Source organism: Alosa sapidissima, chromosome 1, assembly GCF_018492685.1.
Source record: "Alosa sapidissima isolate fAloSap1 chromosome 1, fAloSap1.pri, whole genome shotgun sequence".
Taxonomy (NCBI): Eukaryota; Metazoa; Chordata; class Actinopteri; order Clupeiformes; family Clupeidae; genus Alosa; species Alosa sapidissima.
This window is the reverse complement of record NC_055957.1, coordinates 40,365,682-40,386,082: the sequence shown is the minus strand read 5'-3', so window position 1 is coordinate 40,386,082 and position 20,401 is coordinate 40,365,682. Positions and strand designations below refer to the sequence as shown.

Below are 20,401 nucleotides of genomic sequence, written 5' to 3'. Positions count from 1 at the left end.
TCAGTCAATGAGTTTGAAGCCATTACTCTATAGTAAATTAGCTACATTGTGTTCCTTTAGTTAGCACCTTTAAGTGTCATGGGAATGGGCTACTCAAAAACAGGTGTTAGTTAAAAGCAAAGAACAGCATTCCATCGTCTCTCCAGAAACATCCATTAAGAAATGCAGCACTTGAAGTGTGATTTAGAGGACTTGATACCCGAGTGTTGCCATCATCCCCCCAGAGAACACGCTGGCATCCTGCCATTTCATCAATACAAGATGTCATCTCAACAACATAAATGCAGTCGAGGTCAAGCCAGACGTGCCCAACAGAAGTGCTGTCCACCTCATGCCAACAAATAACATGCAGTACTTGTGGCCTGGCCTTTGGTCTGTGAGAGGCAATCTCTCCATCTTTGAGAGTAGGCTATATTATAGTCACATACCTATATGATGTGTGTGAATCCATTAAGTGAAGAAGATGTGATAAATCTAGTCTCGTGGGAAATCACCTTTCTTTATTTGAATTCCTCCCACTATCACCATCATCTTACCCCCCCCCCCCCACACACACACACAAACACACACCCCACATACACACACACACACACTCACACACACACACACACACACACACACACACACACAAACACACACACACACACACACAAGTATTGTTTGTAGCCTCCTCCATAAAAAGCCATTTCATTCCGATTTAACACAGACTTACAAAATAGACATACACACAATCGGAAGCATATACTATACTGTATGCTCAACAATATAATATGGGGCATTTCACAAATGTACATGCTTATATCTTCAAACATATTAATCTTTAAACTAGCAGACATTTCAAGTTCATATAAAATGGAGTCATATATTCCCGTCATGCAGATGATTCAAATCCTGTGAAAGGAAGTTATAGGCAAAGCTTAGCAATCCATCATTGGAATATACAAGATGTCTGATTTAGATTGCAAACATATATTAACGGTGACACTTATACTGAAATCTATTGTATGCGGGTGACAAAGTCACAAAGTATTTGATGTACTGAGGTGTTCTTTTAGCACGTAGGTGCAGATGTCCATCAGATAACATTGTTGACTCACTCCTACAAATGTTACAGCTGCTGCTTCCCCTTTCAGACCAGGGAGAGAATTGACAGCTAAAGGTTATGTAGTTACTGAAGCAGAGCAACACAAATTTTATACAGAATTAGAGAGATTTATCTGTTCCTTCAAAAAGACAGTCATTACACCAATTTTCATGCATTAATTGTAGTAGTAGCCTAGAACAAGCCTATTAAGGTGTAATATGGATTTAGTTTTAGCTTAAAACATCCACACATGACAGACAAATAGTAACAGAATGTGAAGGAACATTATAATGACATAATTTGACATAATGACAAAAATGCTGTGTTGTCCAGATATCTACATAGGTTTGTATGCAGACAGGCTACCGCCAGGCTAGAACTCTTGTAATACCACGTTATACCTGGTGTAGCTGCTGTTGAATATAACTGAATTCAATGGAAGAGTGCATGTATGGCTGCGTTCAAGATAAGTCGAAGCCTTAAGAATTGACCCTCTATTGGCCTGTAAATGTTGCTAACGTATTTGTGGCTAGACAAACACATTGAGTGGTAAACTCATAGACAACTAAAAAGGGAGAGTTCTGTCTGTGGGGATGGAGTGGGAATACAAGACTTTACATGCTCTTGTAGGCCCTACAAACAATGTAGGCTACCATGCTTCTTCCTTTAAAGGAGACCCGTAGTATTTTTGCTAGACCTAATTCTAAAACTGTCAACTTCCAGAATGCCTTATACAGTGGATAAAAAAAAACATCACAACATTAAACATGTTAGTGTCTTATCCTCCTCTTCTGCCCATCTCTATGATCAGATCCAATCAATCAGTGCATTCTAATTGATTGTGGCCAAGTAACCTAAAGAATACAGTCCCCTTGCAATAATAAACTAGTTGAAATAGGTTCTGAACAAGCAGACCATCTCAACAGTGATGTCTAGTGTATCCATCACTCAGTGGCAGTGGCTTTAGGCAGGATTGCGATAAAATAGCCTACAACACTGTGCATAAAGCATATAAATCACTGCTGTAGATTGCTGTCACTGCAGGTCATCCCCACTGATCAAGGGGCACCAGCCTATTTTCCTCCCCCATCCAAACATGATGGCACCGGACAGACAAACAAACAGTAAGTAAGGGATAACGGCCGCCGAGGTGCCCTGTTATACAGAATTAACGAGGGGGAAGCAAAGAACTCCATTAATTCCGTATAACAGGACACGTCGAAGGCCGTTATCCCGCTTATCACCCGGTTGCCACTATAGGCAGTAGTTTATAGCACGCAAAGGAAACAAGAGGTTTTGTTTAAAAGGAAGCAGACGTGTTCAGTTTGTTATATCCTACAACTTCCTTTGGCCCTAAGGCGGGGATCACACTGACCAGCGGCAAGCGGCAGGTTTCCTATTGTTCTCTATGGTTCGGCAGCGGAACGGTGGCAGTGCTAGCGTAACGCTAGCATTGAACAAGCTGAGCAATGAACTTGGTTAGATGGAAATTGTTCACCTCAATCAAGCTGCTTTGAGCCCAAGTTCTAGGCTATTCTGTCGCCACATTTATAATATTGCTATAAAACCTTCGTTAGTAACAGTCAATACTTTTGCCTGCATCAAATCGTGCATTCGCATTCAGTGTGCTACCATCGGCTTAACGTGAGTTCTAAGCGTCTTTGTATGCTTATATCTGATTTCACTCGACTGTGAATGCATGTATATATGTTGTAAGACATGTAAAATAAATGAATGACACTGGCACTATGCACAAATTAATGTAGCCTAAACTTACACCGCACTTTCCTAATAACTTAAGTTCTCTCGCGTCACTGACAGTAGCTAGAATGCATAAAAAAAACACCGGGAAAAACAGTGTTCAGTCCACCAAGTCATAAGCTATCGGCGCTGCGCAGCATCAGTTATCAGTGTAATCGTAGGTAATGTCATGTATGAAAACTAGTATTGTTAGACAATACTATAAGTGCAAGTCCAGGGCAGCTGAGGTGTGGCGATGACATCATCGATACGCAAGCAGGATGTGCGGTTTCGCTGTCTAAACGAACTCAAACGGGCTACGGTTTCAGATTTCTCCACTCTGGGACCAGGTTTCAGAAAAGTGCGGTTTCGGGCAGTGCGTTTACAGGATTCGTTTGGACGCCCGGCCAAGACAAAGCAAAACCTCTGCGTTTAACCTAAAAAGCGTCTCCATGTGGACAGGCCCTAACTCTCCCTGTGACCCCCTGTGATCCCTACAGTCTGTCTGACTTCACCTAGAGGGCAAGCCCCTATGTGAACACAACCATTGCCCACTCAGAAACAACTTAGGAATCTTTTCCTTGCACTGACAGCTCTATGTAAGACCTCTATGTAGGCTAAGTGCTATTGATGGACAATAAGGAAGGTAAAAAATAACAATGAACTGCTCTTAGGCAGCCAATTACAGATCCACGAGCAGGAAGATACTTCACACTAAAATACAAAAATGGCTTGGATACGTGATTTAAATGACACTACAATGCAATTATTTGACCATCACTAATACTCATCTAATTGAGTATTCTGACTTAATGCTTTTCTTGTCCCCTCCATCTTAACCAAGAAAATGTTGTATTGTCTTTTTACTCAGGCTACCTGCTTTACTCTTAGGGCAGCCGGAGGGTTGCCGGTTCGAGCCCCGACCAGTGGGCCGCGGCTGAAGTGCCCTTGAGCAAGGCACCTAACCCCTCACTGCTCCCCGAGCGCCACCGTTGTAGCAGGCAGCTCACTGCGCCGGGATTAGTGTGTGCTTCACCTCACTGTGTGTACACTGTGTGCTGTTTGTGTTTCACTAATTCACCGATTGGGTTAAATGCAGAGACCAAATTTCCCTCATGGGATCAAAAAAGTATATATACTTATACTTGATTTCCGTGCAGGTTTTAAAAATGGCAATGGATTTTTTTTTACCATCAAAATAGAATATTTTCCTGTTGTCTTTTAAGTTGGATAAGAAATTGGTCTACTGAAGGGGGGTGGGTTAATTAATTGTTTGACTGGTTAGGTTATATAGGTTTGAAGGATGACGAAAAGACATACATTTCCCATGTATAGCCTGGCCCCGTGTATTAACCTCATAGCTGAAGAAATTTTTGGTTAATAGGCAGGAAATTACAGTAGCGGTTAATAGGCAGGAAATTACAGTAGCTAAAGGTTAATTCACTCAAAGCATGTAAGCACAGAGCTGTTACTTCAAAAACACATTCAGTAATGACATTTTCTTTTTTTTAATCAAGTGAGTGTACCTGCATGACAATAGCCAACGGGAAAATTATGTTCCCCATAGACTTCCATCAACTTCAGCTTCTTGGTGGAGGCTGTTGTGGCAGGCTGACCAATTTCACTTAGATGGAAATTGTTCACCTCAATCAAGCTGCTTTGAGACGCTTGTCAGGCACTGATTGATGCAGGGAGGACTCAGCTTGCATGGCCTGTCATTTCCCCTCTGTGATGATGGGAAAATAGGGTTGTACATGACTTGGCTGTTCTTCTTATTGTTACTTTGCGTCTGCCTCCCGTCAGTTATCTGAAGCTATCATTGTTATATTCTGTCTCATTTTGTGTAGAAGACAGCTTTGGCAAAACCAGCAGGGTGACGCAGGCAGCACAAGAGATGAATTGGATTTCTATTCAACGAATCCTATGGTAATCTTTCTTGGTCTTTCATATCCCCTCTTTAAAGCGCTTCCGTTTTACCACCACCACACTGCCATCTGTGTAAGTATCTATGCAGGGATTTCCTTAATTATCATTCATTTCCATAGCAGAGCACTCTGGATGCATGTTACAGTAAATTGGCCTCTGATATGATAAAGAATCAGAGGCTGAGGAGGTTCCAGATTGATCACCCTGGTGTGACTGATGACCATCACTCATAATTTCATCACTTCCTAAACTGTATGTAAATACCATGGATATTTTTGTTGGGTGACCCTTAGGGGCAATGGATATTTAAATTAAGTGGTTTAGTTTTAATTCATTCATTTTTGCCATTTTTACACATTGTTTCTAAAAAAGACCAAATGTGTTTATACTCCTCATTGGCCCTAAACATCTTGTGTCTGCCCAGCAGATGGCATGGACAGACAAAAGACTAACTTACTGATTACATAGTGAATCAAAGCATAGGGGAATAGTGTTGTATGAACCTCATGTCATCAACAGCTTACTAGAGTGCAGTGTAGCTATCAATGATGTGTACTCACACTTGATGGTTGTTATTGCAATTTGGAGGAAAAAACTGACAGGCAAAATGCATAAATCAGATAATGTCTCTAAACACACAAATCAGAGTGCACATGAGAGAGCTACCCGAGGGTACACTTTTTAATAAACGGATGGCAGTGTTTGATAGTGAACATGAAATTGGACTATAGGGTAAACCATCGAGCTAACAAGATGCTCAAAATCTTGGCCTTTTGATTGGTCATTAAGAAGCTATTTTAGTTCAATTGTCTGTGTATGCACAGTTAACTACTTGCAAAGTCCATGATAAGACTAATCCACTGCATAACCTCAGGCAATTAAAACGACAGTGCTTTGAAGCACAGTCAAGGGGCTCTTTACAAAAGATCAGACAGGTACTCAAATATTAATGCACTCAAGCTTTATCTACAGAATATGAACATTTAAAGCCTGGTATAAGGTCTGATGGGCTATCCCAGTTAGCCCATAGCTACCCTATAGCTAAAAGAGAGCTATAGGCTAACTGGTTTAATCAAAGTCCTTTTAGGCAAGTCCCTCCACTCGGCAGCCATGTTGCAATGCTTTTTGGGCACTCATCGGGCATCCAATTCGGCAGAAATGTGCATGCGCAAGGCCTCACCACACCAATCTTGCTCCAGCGGTGATTTCACAACAAATGATTGGCACGATGTCTTCACAACACACCATATGATTGGCTCAATGTATTCGCATCACACCACATGATTGGCTCAATATATTCACATGTCGACGTTTTGCCGAGGAAGGGGTGGGATATGTGTAACCATACAAACTAGCCCCATGCATTTCTATGGAGGATTTTTTGAGTGCTCTGTCTCCTCATTAGAAAGTCTCTGGTTTAATCCACTTCCAGTGAATCAATTTATTGTTGATGTTAAAGGTCATCTTATTAATATATCGACCTATTGCATAAAAGCTGATCACTGAGCTGTATCACTAAATATTGAATTACGTTTTTAAAGTTTTAAATACTTTGGATGTATTTCAGTTGGATGCTAATACTTTGCAGTTTGTCAACATTTCACACACAATCATGTCCCATCATAACTTTGTTGTTTCAAAGAAGACAGACATTATTACATCACATTTATAATTGTTGTGGCTGTTGATTGCACCAAATCAGAAACACAAAGACTAATGTAATTGACTAATTAAGGAACTTCCAAACAAACCGCATGGGTAAGTCAGTTGGGCAGTGGTATCTGTGATTTTGCTTAGTTTACAGTTTGATGAAATATTGCATAAAATTAAAAAAAAAAAAAAAAAAACACTGAAGAAAACAGACCATAGACAGTTAAATTATGAATCTATAATTGTAAATTCTATGATGAAATCTCAAACAGCACAAATACATCTCTGTGATGGCATTGCCATATTTTTACATGCACATTTTTATGTAATTTCATGCAATTCATGCATTGGTAATCATATCATATTGGTAATCAGTTCTTTCTTAGTCTTAGTTTTCTTTCATTCTTAGTCTGTCATTTATTGTTTATATATTTGTATGTGTTTATTTTTTCTCCTCTTCCTCTTTCTTCTCCTCCTTTTCTTCACCGCCTTCACCTTTGGCCTCCTCCACCCCCTCCTCCCCCTCCTTCTTTTCCTCCTCCTCCCCTTCCTCCCCCTCCTTCTTTTCCTCCTCCTCCCCTTCCTCCGCTGCCTGCTGGGTCTCCCCCGCTCCAACCTCGGCTCTTTTCTGCTCCTCCTCCTCCTCCTCCGATTCTTCCACCTCTTCGCCCGAATAACGTTCAATTTGGGCGATGCGTTCCTTCAGTGCCTTTCGGGCCCTACTGTGGTCCTTCGACACCTTGGAGAGTTTAGTCTTCAGCAGCTCTATGCTGCCATACAGACGGTTCACATTGCCCTCCAGGTCCTTCTCGTCCGGCTTCAGCTTGGACGGGTCAAGCTCGATCAGGTTGTCCTTCATGAGGATCTGCCGACCTTTGTCCTCCAGCATGGCCTTGGCATCGGGATACTCAGTGAGCGCCTCCATCAGGTCATCTTTGGAAAGGAGGAAGAGATCTGAGTAGCCAACGCTGCGGATGTTGGCTGTCCTGCGGTTGCCCGCCTTGCTGCCCTTGATTTGGAGGATGCTGATCTCCCCAAAATAGCTTCCCTCGCCCAGGACAACAAACTGCGTGACCCCGTCATCGGCCACCACGGCCAGCTTGCCATCTTTGATGATGTACATCTCCCGGCCGATGTCACCTTTCCGGCAGATGTAGTCCCCTGGGCTGAAGACAACGGGACGCAGCTTGAGCACTAGCTCAATCAGAAGTCCGGCCTCACAGTCGGCGAAGATACGCACTTTCTTGAGGGTCTCCAAGTGCACACTGATGCCAATCTCCGCCCGCAGCTTGTCCGGCAGGTACCGCAGCACCTCCTGTTCGTCCTGTGATCGGTTGGTGTTCCATAAGTAGTCAAACAAGGTGATGACACGCGACTCCAGGTCCTTGCTCACCTTGCGCACGTGCATGTACTGTTTGATGTTATCGATGCGCGCCTGGAATTTGGCTCGAGCTGCGTTCATGTTGGAAATCATGGACGCCACATTACCTACGATAGTGGCAAAGATGAACACGCCTGCCAGGAAATCGGCGGTGTGGAAGAAGAACTCGGAGTCAAGCTCGGGAGGCGGCATCTCGCCGATTGTGGTCAATGTCATGGTGGACCAGTAAAGGCTAAATGAATACTTCGTCAGCAGCTCTCCAAACTGCTTCTCTTCCAGCGAAGGGTAGACCCAAGGGTCTGAGCCAAAGCCAATGGCCTTAGAGAAGGAATAGTAGAGGCAGCAATTCCAGTGGGTGATGATTATGATATACATGACCAGGGTAGAGATGCGCAAGATGTTGGGGAAGTTGGTCTTGGTCTCCATGCGCTGCATGAACTCAAATATACGGTTGATCCGGAGGAGTTTGTTCATGCGTATCTCGGGGTAGTCGAGACCCAAGTAAAAGTACAAGAGATCAGTGGGCAACATCGAAATTACATCCAGTCTGAACTGTTTACTTGACATGTATTCAGCCAAAAGCTTTTTTTCATCTTTTACCAGTAGGCCTTGCTCCAGGTAACCTTTTGAGAAATGCAAGCAAACATGTGAGCCACTCCTTTTCTAAAAACAAATATCAAATACCAAACATACATACCGTCAGAATAACTTGTATGGGTTGCATTGGGAGTTATAATCTTACTCATAGAAGCAGTTACCTGTCCTTGTTCTCACGGCTATATCAGCCAAGTACACCAGGTCAGCAGTGTAGTCCAGAAAGAACCAAAGGTACAGGTTCCTGTGCTGGAATTCCTCAAAAGATGCTCTGAAAGGCAAGACAGACCATAATAAGCTCCTGAGGTTTCCCCTAAGACCATCTACTCATTAGTGTTTCAGACAATACCTCACAACGATCACGGTCCAGTTGTACATGACAGGGATTGAGATTATGAAGAGCCAGTAGTTGTACAGGCTGCTTCCTGGGTTGATAATGAATGGCTCCTTTGGTCTGAAGAAAAAGAAAGTCGGTTTGTGTGATAAGAATAATGATGAGGAATTGTGCTGAAGGTCAATACCCCAATCACTTTCCATTCTCTTCATCAATGTACACACCCTTCTTTCTTGTCTTTGTCTTTCTCTTTTTCCTTCTCTTTTTCCTTCTCTTTTTCTTTTTCCTTCTCTTTTTCTTTTTCTTTCTCTTTTTCTTTCTCTTTTTCTTTTTCATCTTCTCCATTTTTCTTCTTTACTTTTTTCTCCTTCTTCTCTTTTTTCCTACAAGACAGAGCTCAAGATTAATTAGCCATTCACATCCAGTCTGAATATACCGTTACATAGCACTGGGGGAAAAAACTCACTCTTTCTTCTCCTTCTTTTTCTCCTTCTCTTTCTCATCCCTGTATAATGAGAATAAAAGACAGGGTGACAGTCACATACTCATGTGAATCTTAATATCTCAACCCAGTTCATATCTGTTCCAAGCCTTACACATAAAATGTAGTGTTTATGACTTTCATGTCTTTCATACTGTAGTGTCTGTACCATGATACATATTTAAAATCTGAGAGACGTCAGGTCTAAAATAAATGACTGCATCATGAAGTCATGGCATCCATGTTTATGGCTATTCATTCTTGAGAGGGGGATACTCACTCTTCATTGTTGTTGTTATTGTTTATGTTATGGGAGTCTGTGGTGCTGAATGATCTGTGGCGCCGAATGGGTCTGTCACTGGCCTCCTCTGCCTCCTCAGACATATGGCGAAGGACTGCGTGAGATGGCTGGGTAGCCCCATGACCACTCTGGGTAGATGTCATATCTGCCAACTTGTGTGGACACCTGAAACATACGTGTGGGGCAAAAATCATCCACAGTGCAGTGGTCCCTCGGGATGACTGCTATAGCATGACGTAGTCCATTCAAACAGGCTAGAATTCATCTAATATGACTATAGCTATATCAAAAGAGGAACAGCATTCTTTGTGTGTTAGCATGAAGCTGAGGTTCACGGACAAATTATGCTCAGAAGCCCTCCAGGGCTTCATGTAGATGTTGTCATGCTCTCTGATGTCCTTGTTCTGTGATCATGAAACACCTGTGGTTTATTTAGCCTTGTGTGAAAATTAATAATGCGCATACCAAATAGATAGCATCATAACTCACCTGTAGCTAGGTCCCAGAGCAATCCATTATTTATCGGCAGCCAGACGGTCCTTACAACGCCCAGGGGTGATTCAGCTATTGAAATTCTACACAGCCCTATGAGCGAAACTGTCCATTAAATTCCATGTGCTGTGAGTGGGGGTGGGGGGGAAGGGGAGATATTTTGACCTGTTGTTCCACTGGCGCCTCGGCGGTTGGAGTGGCTGTCCTGTCTGCACACCACTCTGACCCTCTCAGGGATTTGGAGATTACAGAGATGGGGGAGAATGACAGTGGCAAAGTCACAGTCTTATCCATCTGCCTCCTCCTTTGTGTTAGGGAGAGACAGGTCTGTGCATTGATTATAACTGAACAGCGATAGAGAAAGGAGACCATCATAGTAGTGTTATCAGAAGATGCAGTCTCTTGACAGTTTGTTATTTTAAACACAGAGAGTCTTACACTCTATATTTCTAACACCCGAGACACAATGTGATCCTGACACCCAAGACACGAGATACAACAGGTATTTTTTGAAGTGAGTGCGAGTGTCAGTATCTCACAGCATTGACATATTGGTACTTTCCTGTCTCATTTATTAGCGTAAATGAGAGAATAACAATATGGAAACAATATGAAGAATAGAAATGCATCTGCATTTTCCCCCTTTGATTTATTTATGTTAGATGTTTAAACTTAAAGTGCACCAATAAAAGGCCTCTAATCAACTTGCATGTACACTTCATAGGGACACTAAGGCACATGGCTGCACACATACTTTATGGAACTGGGTCTCTGAACTGCAAGTCTCCACATGAGGAGTTCTGTTGGCCAGTGGGACAGGCACAGGAGGATTAACTGAGACACACCCGCCCTGTCAGCACTCTGCTACAGATCCCTCTGATCGTATTAAAACAAGCTGCTACTCATCTACCCTCCCGTCTCACGCGCGCACACACAGACACACACACACACGCACACGCACGCACACACACATGCACACACACATGCACAAACACACTTGCACACACACACACACACACACACACACACACACACACACACACACCCACTACACCTCAAGGGTGCAATCCAGAGCTTTCTGTCTGTAATGGGTCTCTCACTGCACTTTATAATTGGAGTGTTGAAAAGCTAGACTGGAGTTGTCAACTGTTGTCAAAGAGGCTTCACAGCAATTGAAGGGGTTGAGGTCTTTTTGTATGCTTGTTTCCCTTTAACTGCGGTGAAATTGGATGGAAAAAGAGGGACAAAAACAGGAGTAAAATCATTTGTATGGTGTCAAAAGATATTTATTTGCAGAAAGAGAAGGGTGGTTACAGAAGGTGAAAGGTCATCAAATCTAGACTGTAGGACAGCACCACCGAATCACAGAGTCCTTTCCAAGGTCCCATAGCAAATGCCCTATAGCCATTTAATCTACTGTGTCAAACATTGCATGAGGTTCAGATTCACATGCATTTATCCAAAGGCTCCCGGCTTATGTCATCTTTGCTGCAGCCCACCCTTGAGGCCGACTGGTCTCAGGTGGGAGCTCGGAAGGACGCCCGGTGTGCTGAGTCCCCATCTACAGGACTGCCGCTGGGGCCGGGTTGGTGTCAATCTCCACTGCCAGTGGGGCGCCCTGGAGGGAGGGGTCCACAGCCGCCACGGCAGCGGAGGCCAAGGCGACGGCGTCGGCGGCAGCGGCATCCACGGCAACGGCGGTGTCCACGGCAACAGGCACGTCAACCTCCACAGCCACGGGGCCAGCAGCGACGTCCACCTCCACCATGGGGCCGGCGGGGGCAGCGGCAGCATCGACGGGAGCTGCGGCGACGTCCACCTCCACCACGACGGGCTCAGCGGGGGCCGCTGCGGCGTCTGGGGCAGCAGCTTCGGCTCCAGCCTCAGCGGCGGGCTCGGCCTCTGCACCCTCGGCCTCCGCACCCTCCGTCTCCTCCGCCTCGTCAGAGTTCAGGGGGGCTGCGGGGGCAGCACCTAAGGCAACCTGAGGCTGTGTGTGTGTGTGTGTGTGTGTGTGAGAGAGAGCATATGTGTCCATGTGTGTGTGTGTGCGTGTGTGTGAATGAGAGGAGAATGGGAGATAGAGAGAGTGATAAGAGAGAGAGCCTAATTAATAATCACTGGCATAATTAAGAGACCGGTGTAAAAAGATAATTAAGCAGTTAAAACCCAATCAGGAATGTAAATATGTTATTGTAAATGTATCGTAGAACAAAACAATTATCCTACCCCTTCCTCCTCCTCATCAGAGTTTAGAGGAGCTGCTGGCTGACTGAACAATGGTGCCTGATAATAAAAAATAAAAAAAAACAATAAACCAAAACATGATAATTCACACAAGTGCAAACACACTAATGTACGTTTCAAAACAGTGCACAGTTTGTGCTTGGAGATCAAAGCCCATTTGCCCCAGACAGAGAGAAGTGATTTTAAAGAAATGGCAAATCTCTGAAGTGTTGCAGTACCTAGGGTGTTGTGTTCAGATTTAGAGCCGTAGGAGGAGAGAGCGAGAGAGGAAAAGAGAGAGAGAGTGAGAACGAGAGAGGAAGAGAGAGAGAGTGAGTGAGAACGAGAGAGGAAGAGAGAGAGAGTGAGAACAAGAGAGGAAGAGAGAGAGAGTGAGTGAGAATGAGAGATGAAGAGAGAGAGAGAGTGGGAGTGAGAGAACAACACAAAAAGTGAGAAACAAACAAATCTATTAGATCATGTCAAACAGCGCCAGGCACAGAGTTCTATTGTGGGCTTACAGTACACCCCTACCACAGGGCATTGTATCCACAAATCCATTACCTAATGGCATCCCATTTCAGAGGTGTAAATGGGCTACTAATAATGACTGTAATATGGCTAGGAGGCATTCTCTCCTGGTGCTTAGCGGTTTGGTCTTACCATTTGGGCCTCGGCTGGTGCCACCTGTGAGAACAAAAAACATTCCACTGAAACGTAGGTCTTGAAAAATGTTCTGCATTGTAGAAGCTCAAATACATGGTCAATATTTGCTACCTTCACAATTGTGTTACTCTTTAGCGCATGCATGTTAATTGTAACTTATGTTAACTGGGGATCACTTCCATAATTATTGATGTTTTCTTATATAGGGTCATGCTGTCCAACAGTGGCACCTAGTGGCTTACATTAACTCTAACCTAAATGCAACATTAATGGGAATACCAACAAATGAGCCCACTGACCAATCACAACACTCAAATGTGGATCAATTGAATTAAACCTACAGGTAGTGCTGGGACATCTGCTCCAAGTCCCTACAACAGAACACAATATACCAGTGATGTGATATGTCAATCAAAATCAGACGCACAATGTGAATAAGATGATATTTAAACCCATTTTATGACCCATTAGACTGTGTCAAGTAGAGCTTACCTGCCTGCCTAGCATCCTGTACAGCTCCATCAACTGCACAGCAGTGTTGGCATGGGCTGCAATTTGCTAATAAAAAAGACACCAAACATAAGCTCATCTATAGTTTCTGTATCATGGTTATGGGATGGTTAAGAGAGAACAATTTAAGATGTTGGTCAGACTATATATCAGACTGTATCATGATGTACACACATCAACCCTCGTGTATATGTCATGTTTGAGTCTTACCTCACTGCTGCCACTCTCTGGGGCCTGGTAAAAGCAAAGAGAAACATGTGAAAGTTTAAACCCTGAATATGCTTTGGCCATTCAAAAATGTTCTAATGTGCAGTGTAATAAGCTCTACTCAAAGACTACTTCTAGTCAAAGACTATAGCTCTACCCAAAATCTAGCTCTACTCAAAGACTACTTCTAGTCCAAGACTGTACATCTGCTCAGAAATGAACTTACTGGGGCAGCCAGAGTGTAGCCCAGAAGGCACATCAAAAGTGCAGCAGCCTGCATCTTCACACTGAACAAAATAATAGAGGAGGTATGGAGAAGATTACACTGCACCCTGGAGAAAGTCATACAAGTTTGAAAATTCCATCAGCCAGCACAAGATAGGATTTTGAAAATAATAATTAAAAAATCCTTGTGAGTCTTACCTTTTTTGTTAACTGCAAGTGCAGCTGAATTCAGACAGTTCAGTGATTGAGATTGAAGCGAATAACTAATTGCTGGGATGGATACAATTTATACCCTGCAAACTGCTCAAATCAGCCAATCGTGTGTAAGGATGTAGAAAAATGTGAATTCCACAGTAGTTCCCGCAATTGCCCTTACTCCTCAAAAAGCGCCCAAGTGGGTTTTACAAGTCTTAATGACCTCATTATATTTAATTATATACTCAGAGATTTTGCTTAGTGTTCAACTCTTCAAAAGTGCCAAACACATGAAACGTTTTTTTCTCTCTCTCTCTTTCTTTTGCTTTTTTACATTTCAAAAGAAAGGGATTGGGTATTTGCCTGACAGTTACTTTAAGGGTGGCGACTTTCTAATTTCAAAAAGGACCACAAAGGTGGTCTTTGGTGTTGTGTGCCAAGTTAATATGTTTGAAATGCATGAGTGTGAGATGACTGGAATGGGTGACTGTCTTGATTTGAGTTTATTTACTGCTTTGTGGTAAGAAGGCAGCTCTTCAGCTGATTCTGCCACAGATTGCGGGAATGACAAGCAGAGGAAAGAGTGAGAGGAATACTCGATATTCGAGACACTGCACTTTCAACACTTTCATTGTCATGTGCAATTTTTTTTTCCTCTCTCTCTGTCTGTCTTTTTCTCTTCAAGGATCAATATCTGGTGTGCTGGAGGGGACACTAAATCATCACTCAGCTGCCGTCTCTATCTGATGAGACTGCAGATACACGATGCTGTCAAATGGGGTATTTTTTGCAAATGTCTCCAACTGAGCACTGCCACTTGAAATGTGATGATCCCTGCTAGCTTGTCAGGAAAAGATAACCATCCTGGCGCCTCCTTGCTTTCTGCTTTGGTCTGACTTAAAAGAAACAGAAAATAAAAATGTTTTATCTTTATACAAGACGTGTCTCCTCTTTTGGGGTAAACATAGTGATGATTAATAACAAATATAAAACTATAAAGTATGAAACTAGAAACTAGTGTTTCATTTAACATATAGGTAATAAGCTCATTGATACTCTTTCATTCACACTTACCCATCAGTTCAGAACTGATGTGTATTTTCTTGTCTGTGTCGCTGTGGTAAACACTTTCCTGTGATGTTGGTTGATGAAATACTGCGAGCAACACATTCTGGTGGTTGGGTTGTGCTGCTGGGTCATCAAAATCAGATTTTTTCAAATTACCACAGAAGATAGCGAATAAATAATATCACATCCACATCCATACTTTCTTCATTTGCCTTTTTCCCTAAATGTGCTTTGGATGTATTTCTGATGACTGAATTCGATCTTGGAATTCGGTCGAAGCAAAATTAATCAAGGATTAATCAGGTGAATCAGTTCAGTCCCCCCTGTGATTTTCTCTCATTTCTCAAATTGTAGATAGCAGTGGGGGCTCAACGCTCAAGCATCTCCATCTACAATCCGAGACCTCAAATCCCAATTTAATGAAAGTGATGCACAGACAACAAAGAAATGCACAATGATTCCATTCAATAGCGCTACAGATAATATACATTTTGTGTGTTTTTGGTCTGTATTTGATTGTGGTAAAATTTGTAAATGTAAATTTATGATTGTTTCACTGCAGACCAATGAACTCACGTGATCAGGCATGTTTCTTCAGCTCTGGGCAGAGGGCTCTCGGTGTAAACTGAAGAACAGTGACAATCTCAGTCCTCACTTGGTCAGTGATCACTGATATGGGTGTACACTGTAAAACCTGACAAGTTAACTTTACTTAAACAAAATGTGGAAACCAATTGCCTGGAAAAAGATGAAATAACCTATCTGTATGAAGTTATACTAAGCATTACACATTAGCAATACATTTACTAGCACACTTTAGGTAAGTATTACTCTACTCAGTTAACTTCAGTTTTGAAAACAGAACAAACAACATTTAAGTACACTGAGTATACTTTAGTACTGTTAAATTGCCTCAAATAATAGCAGTTGTCATAACTCACTCTGTCAATTCTAATTAGCTAACTTGACAAAAGCATGGAAACAGATTGCCTGGAAAACAACAAAACACATAAAGTCTGATTGAAATGGCACAGTGTGCTGCACTCTTGTCTTATAAATCCTATTTCACTCAACTAACTATTGAAGTTCAGCTAACTAATATGACATTTCCCACAGTGCATTACCCAGAATGCCACAGCCTCGGCCTGCATTTCAGAGATCACATATTAATCCTTACTGAAATTGAAATTGGGCAGGTCAATGTTAATTGTGAAAGTAAGGAGCAATGGCGAGTCGGCGTCTGCGCCTTAAGTTTGTGATGTTTTGCCTGGTGCGTGAACTCCAAAGGTTGAGTACAGTAGGAAAAAAAGCAGAGGCGCACTCAAGGGCTTGATTCTAATACAAATTTGTATTGAGAGCCGAGGTATTTTCAACAAGTCTACAGACAAAAAACTGGGAAACAAACATTTCGGGCTTAGCCCTTTATCGGTGTCTCCATTATGAAAAGTAAACATATATGAATATATACCAGCATGGAGAGTACTGTGTGAGGGTTACTTCTTCTTCTTCTTCTTCTTCCATATGCATTCCATTAAAGTCTTGGCCATGGTTTGAATCCTAGAAAACAATGAAATGCTGACCTTCTTGGAGTATTTGTCACTTCTATTGATAATGTTCAGTAAATGAACAAACATAAAAAGATGTGGATTTCAACAGAGTGGGAAAGCCCAAGGGAGTGCAAATGTAAAACCCTTTATTTAAGAAAAATTTTACTTCTAGTTAAAACGTATGCATCACCACTATATGCCCTCAGGTTTAACAATGCAATTTATTCATTTCATTGTGCCTCCACTTGGCAGTTATAGCATGTATGTAATATGTTAAATTAAACTAAATGTAAATGTTATGTAAATGGGTACACTACTGGCTATAGCTGGCTCCTGTCAGATCATCTCTATATTTGGTAAATTGTTTTCATAAAGATTGTCAAGATTATACATATATCTTTTGTTAAAATAAATTGCCTTTCATGTTGGATTAGTCAAAGTCCATATAATGTATTCCACAATTAAATTCAGTCTATGACAGGATAAAATACAGGTTTACATATAAATGTAGCGACATATTCATTAGGCATCAGAATTAAAGTCTGATCATATTATAAAGTGATATGGCACTATAAGATTAAAATTTACACTTAAATGTTAGTTTTCGGAATAGACAGACCTTTTTCAGGATCATATTAAAAAACTGGCTTCATTTTGTCTCAGAATAGAAGCAAGAAATCAAAACAAGAACATGAAACATTCACATAGTTTGTCAAAGGCAACACCCATCCAATGGTGTTTTATTGGATGATTTTGGAAATGACAGGTAATTGAATACAACTTAGCGGGGAGTTACAGTATACTGTATCTTTGGCCAGACATGGAAAGAAGGGAAGTTTTATTAGCGACATCAAACATCAACCATTTCAACTGCTTGGGAAGCTTTGGACTTGAGGCTATTCCACTCATGATATGGCATGTTGGTACAAACCCAGCAGCCAGAACGTGACAACCTGAAATGCTAAAGAAGGCCCCATGTTGATACATATGACAGGGAGACAGAAGTCCTTCACTCTTCTACAATTGCAACAGTTTGTTTGGAGAAATACAAAAACATGAAATATGAATTAGGCCTTTGAAAGGCCTCTGGGAAGAGGTACAGAAGCCTGCGTTCCCGCACCACCAGACTCACCAACAGCTTCATACACCAGGCTGTTAGGATCCTGAACTCTCTCCCCCTCTCCCCCCTCCACCCTCAGCTACATAACATCCTGGACTTTTAGACCCACAATGGCTGCCTTGCACTACTCCACTTGCACTACACCACTTGCACTACACCACTTGCACACTTGCAACTTGTTGTTGTTGTCCTGTTGTCCTGAACACTTCTGAACACACTTCTGCTGCTCTTACATGACTTGCACCACTATGCCACTTGCATACTTAGGTCAAACAAAACTACCTCAGCCATTTATTGGCCTGACTTTTGCACTATTATATTGACTGTCTACTGTATGCACAATTGCACAATTTCTACCAAATTTTGCTGCTCTTATTTCTTCATTGTATGTGCCTTCTTATTTTTACTTTTTATATTGTTTACTTGAATGTTATGTTTGTCTGTGGACCTAATTGGTAAAATATGTCTTGTCTCCACCGTGGGATAGTAGGAAACGCAATTTCGATCTCTTTGTATGTCTTGACATGTGAAGAAATTGACAATAAAGCAGACTTTGACTTTGACTTTGACTTTGAAACAGTGTAACAGAGTTATGCTTTTAATTATCACCATTATATACTGTAAAACTAGTATTCTATTAAGTGTCGGGCTTAAAGGGTAATCTGTCCCCATTCTCACCTAATAGAACAGCAAGCTGTATTAGCCTACATCACTCAGCTGTGAAAGGGCCAATCCGATGAAAAATAGAATCATTATTGCCAAAACACAAGTATGCAGTATAATAATAATTATTTATAACAAAGGATTGGTTCTGTTTTTTCCAGCAACAGCCATACTGTACACATTTTCAGCACACTAAATTCAGTTGCAATTCTTTGTGGTCTGGCTTGACTGGCCATCCTTTCCCACTGTGCATATGGCCCTTATGCTGATGATATGCAAGGCAAATTTCTGAGCAGTGACGTGTGCATTCCGTTTGTGTTCTGTCTGATGTTTTACGCTTTATGTGAGCATTCATACCAGAAATGTCTCTGCTGCGTCGCGCTTTATGTGAGCATTCATACCAGAAATCTCTCTGATGCGGTGCTGCTGCAGCCAGTCTGCCTATTAAAACATCTCTTCACTGTCTCTTTTGGCTGAAAACGCTTCCGACTCACTTGCCTGTCATGGCTAGCTAGCTCAAGCCGCGCCTAAGACATGCGTGTCACGCAGACATTGTGCGCTCTCTAACCTGTTAAAGGTGCCCTGCCACACAAAACCGTTTTTACTTGTATTTTTTTAAACATGTTAGGTCCATATGTGTTTGTGCTGTCGTGAATGTGAAAATGAACAGCTAACTCCTCTGTCAGCTCTAGCCACTGAAAAGAAATAAGCGGAGAAATTAGGCCAATTGCAAAAGCTCTTCAGATTGACGTGGACTTGATGAGCTCATTACTATTCATGAGCTTGCCCAGTTGAGACCGTGCCAACAAAATTCGTTTAGCTCTGACAGTTTTCGTAGACCTATGCAAGAATGGCTGAATGTCAATGGACTTGTGCGCTATGCACAAATAGAACTTTAACAATGCATTTTGCCCAAGAACCCAGACTTGAGGATCAAATGGCTTCAGTTTATTTTTTGGAACAATGCCACAGGCTTTGCAAAAAGGTTGCTGTTGAAGCCTGGAGCAGGCTACCATCGCAGTCTACGACCAGTGCCTGTAAGTAAAACGTAATTGTCAAGGAAGTGCTATGTTATACAGGTTTAATGAACTCGCTAGCCTAGCAGGTTTTATTAATGCACATTTGGACAATGCTAGCACTCCCTAGCCAAGCTAAGTTCAGGCCATGAAGCTAAAATTAGTTAATAACGGCTGTCATGTTATGGACGAAACCTACTAGCTGTTTAGCAGCTTAGCTCGTTGAATATTAATGAGAACTGGTGCAAATCGAGCCAAGTCTTCATGCAGGCTTTCAATACCACACTAGAATGGCTTGAAACAAGGTAACCAAGGCATGTTTTCCACAAAAAATGTTACAGAGTCCATGGTAGAACTTCAAACATTACCACAAAGTAATGAAATACGTGTGGCAGGGCATCTTTAACATGGGCACCGATATGAAAACGGACATTAACGCAACTGACACCCAGTCGCCACGCATCAGGTGTGGTAAAGGCTGATTTAGACTGGCTGCGTGGCGTGAACGTGGCGTGTCTGTTGCGTGTCAGTTGCGTGGCGGTTCCGTGGCATTTTCTATTTCTTTGCACACCAGAAACTGTCTGAGGCTGCGCTGTGGCGGCCCCTCTGTCAATTAAAACATCTCTTCACTGTCTCCTTTGAATGGAAACGCTTCCAACACACTTGTGTGTCGCTTGAAAAAAAGGCATCGATCCTATTTCTAGCATGAGCACATTTTCGGCAAGGCTCGAGCTGCGCCTAAGACGTGCATGTCACGCAGGTAGTGTGCAAGCTCTAACCTGTTAACATGGGAGCCAAAATAAAAACAGATATGCCACGCAGCTGACACACTCACGCCACTCTGAATCAGCCCTAAGTATTGTGCTTCTGGCATGTTCCCATTGATATTGACAATTTTTTCCCTAAAGAACTTTAATCATCAGTAGGCTAGGCACATCTTCATGATCATCCAGTCAGAGTATATACTCTTTTGAT

General features: G+C 42.2%; 2 protein-coding genes across 3 annotated transcripts; both read right to left on the bottom strand.

Annotated features, from left to right (window-relative positions):
* Positions 1-4,469: 4,469 nt before the first annotated feature.
* On the bottom strand, positions 4,470-10,112 carry cnga1a (cyclic nucleotide gated channel subunit alpha 1a). The gene is made up of 8 exons (XM_042084500.1): positions 9,981-10,112; positions 9,471-9,656; positions 9,176-9,214; positions 8,934-9,092; positions 8,725-8,829; positions 8,540-8,646; positions 6,993-8,404; positions 4,470-4,550 (listed from the first exon to the last, which is right to left on the bottom strand). The coding sequence occupies exons 2-8, from the start codon at positions 9,632-9,634 to the stop codon at positions 4,470-4,472; spliced, it is 2,067 nt and encodes a 688-aa protein (XP_041940434.1). The 5' UTR covers positions 9,635-9,656; positions 9,981-10,112.
* A 1,154-nt stretch (positions 10,113-11,266) lies between these two features.
* Positions 11,267-14,067, bottom strand: enam (enamelin). 2 transcript variants are annotated; one of them, XM_042098022.1, is made up of 8 exons: positions 14,016-14,067; positions 13,819-13,924; positions 13,596-13,619; positions 13,368-13,433; positions 13,217-13,246; positions 12,873-12,896; positions 12,213-12,269; positions 11,267-11,973 (listed from the first exon to the last, which is right to left on the bottom strand). In XM_042098022.1, the coding sequence occupies exons 2-8, from the start codon at positions 13,870-13,872 to the stop codon at positions 11,545-11,547; spliced, it is 684 nt and encodes a 227-aa protein (XP_041953956.1). In that variant the 5' UTR covers positions 13,873-13,924; positions 14,016-14,067; the 3' UTR covers positions 11,267-11,544. The 2 variants fall into 2 exon arrangements, with proteins under 2 accessions (XP_041953956.1, XP_041953965.1); XM_042098031.1 differs by having other exon boundaries at positions 13,819-13,879.
* Positions 14,068-20,401: the final 6,334 nt, after the last annotated feature.

Bases quoted from the DNA above. Each gene is read 5' to 3' on its own strand.
- cnga1a (XM_042084500.1), bottom strand. From the start codon at position 9,634: ATGACATCTACCCAGAGTGGTCATGGGGCTACCCAGCCATCTCACGCA. The intron at 8,647-8,724 runs GTATTGTCTGAA...CTTGCCTTTCAG, and splicing joins TGGACCGTGATCGTTGTGAG to AGCATCTTTTGAGGAATTCC. The intron at 4,551-6,992 runs GCAGCGGAGGAA...CCATCATCACAG, and splicing joins GAGCGGGGGAGACCCAGCAG to AGGGGAAATGACAGGCCATG.
- enam (XM_042098022.1), bottom strand. From the start codon at position 13,872: ATGCAGGCTGCTGCACTTTTGATGTGCCTTCTGGGCTACACTCTGGCT. The intron at 13,620-13,818 runs GTAAGTTCATTT...TGCTTTTACCAG, and splicing joins GCTACACTCTGGCTGCCCCA to GCCCCAGAGAGTGGCAGCAG. The intron at 11,974-12,212 runs GTAGGATAATTG...ACACACACACAG, and splicing joins CTGATGAGGAGGAGGAAGGG to CCTCAGGTTGCCTTAGGTGC.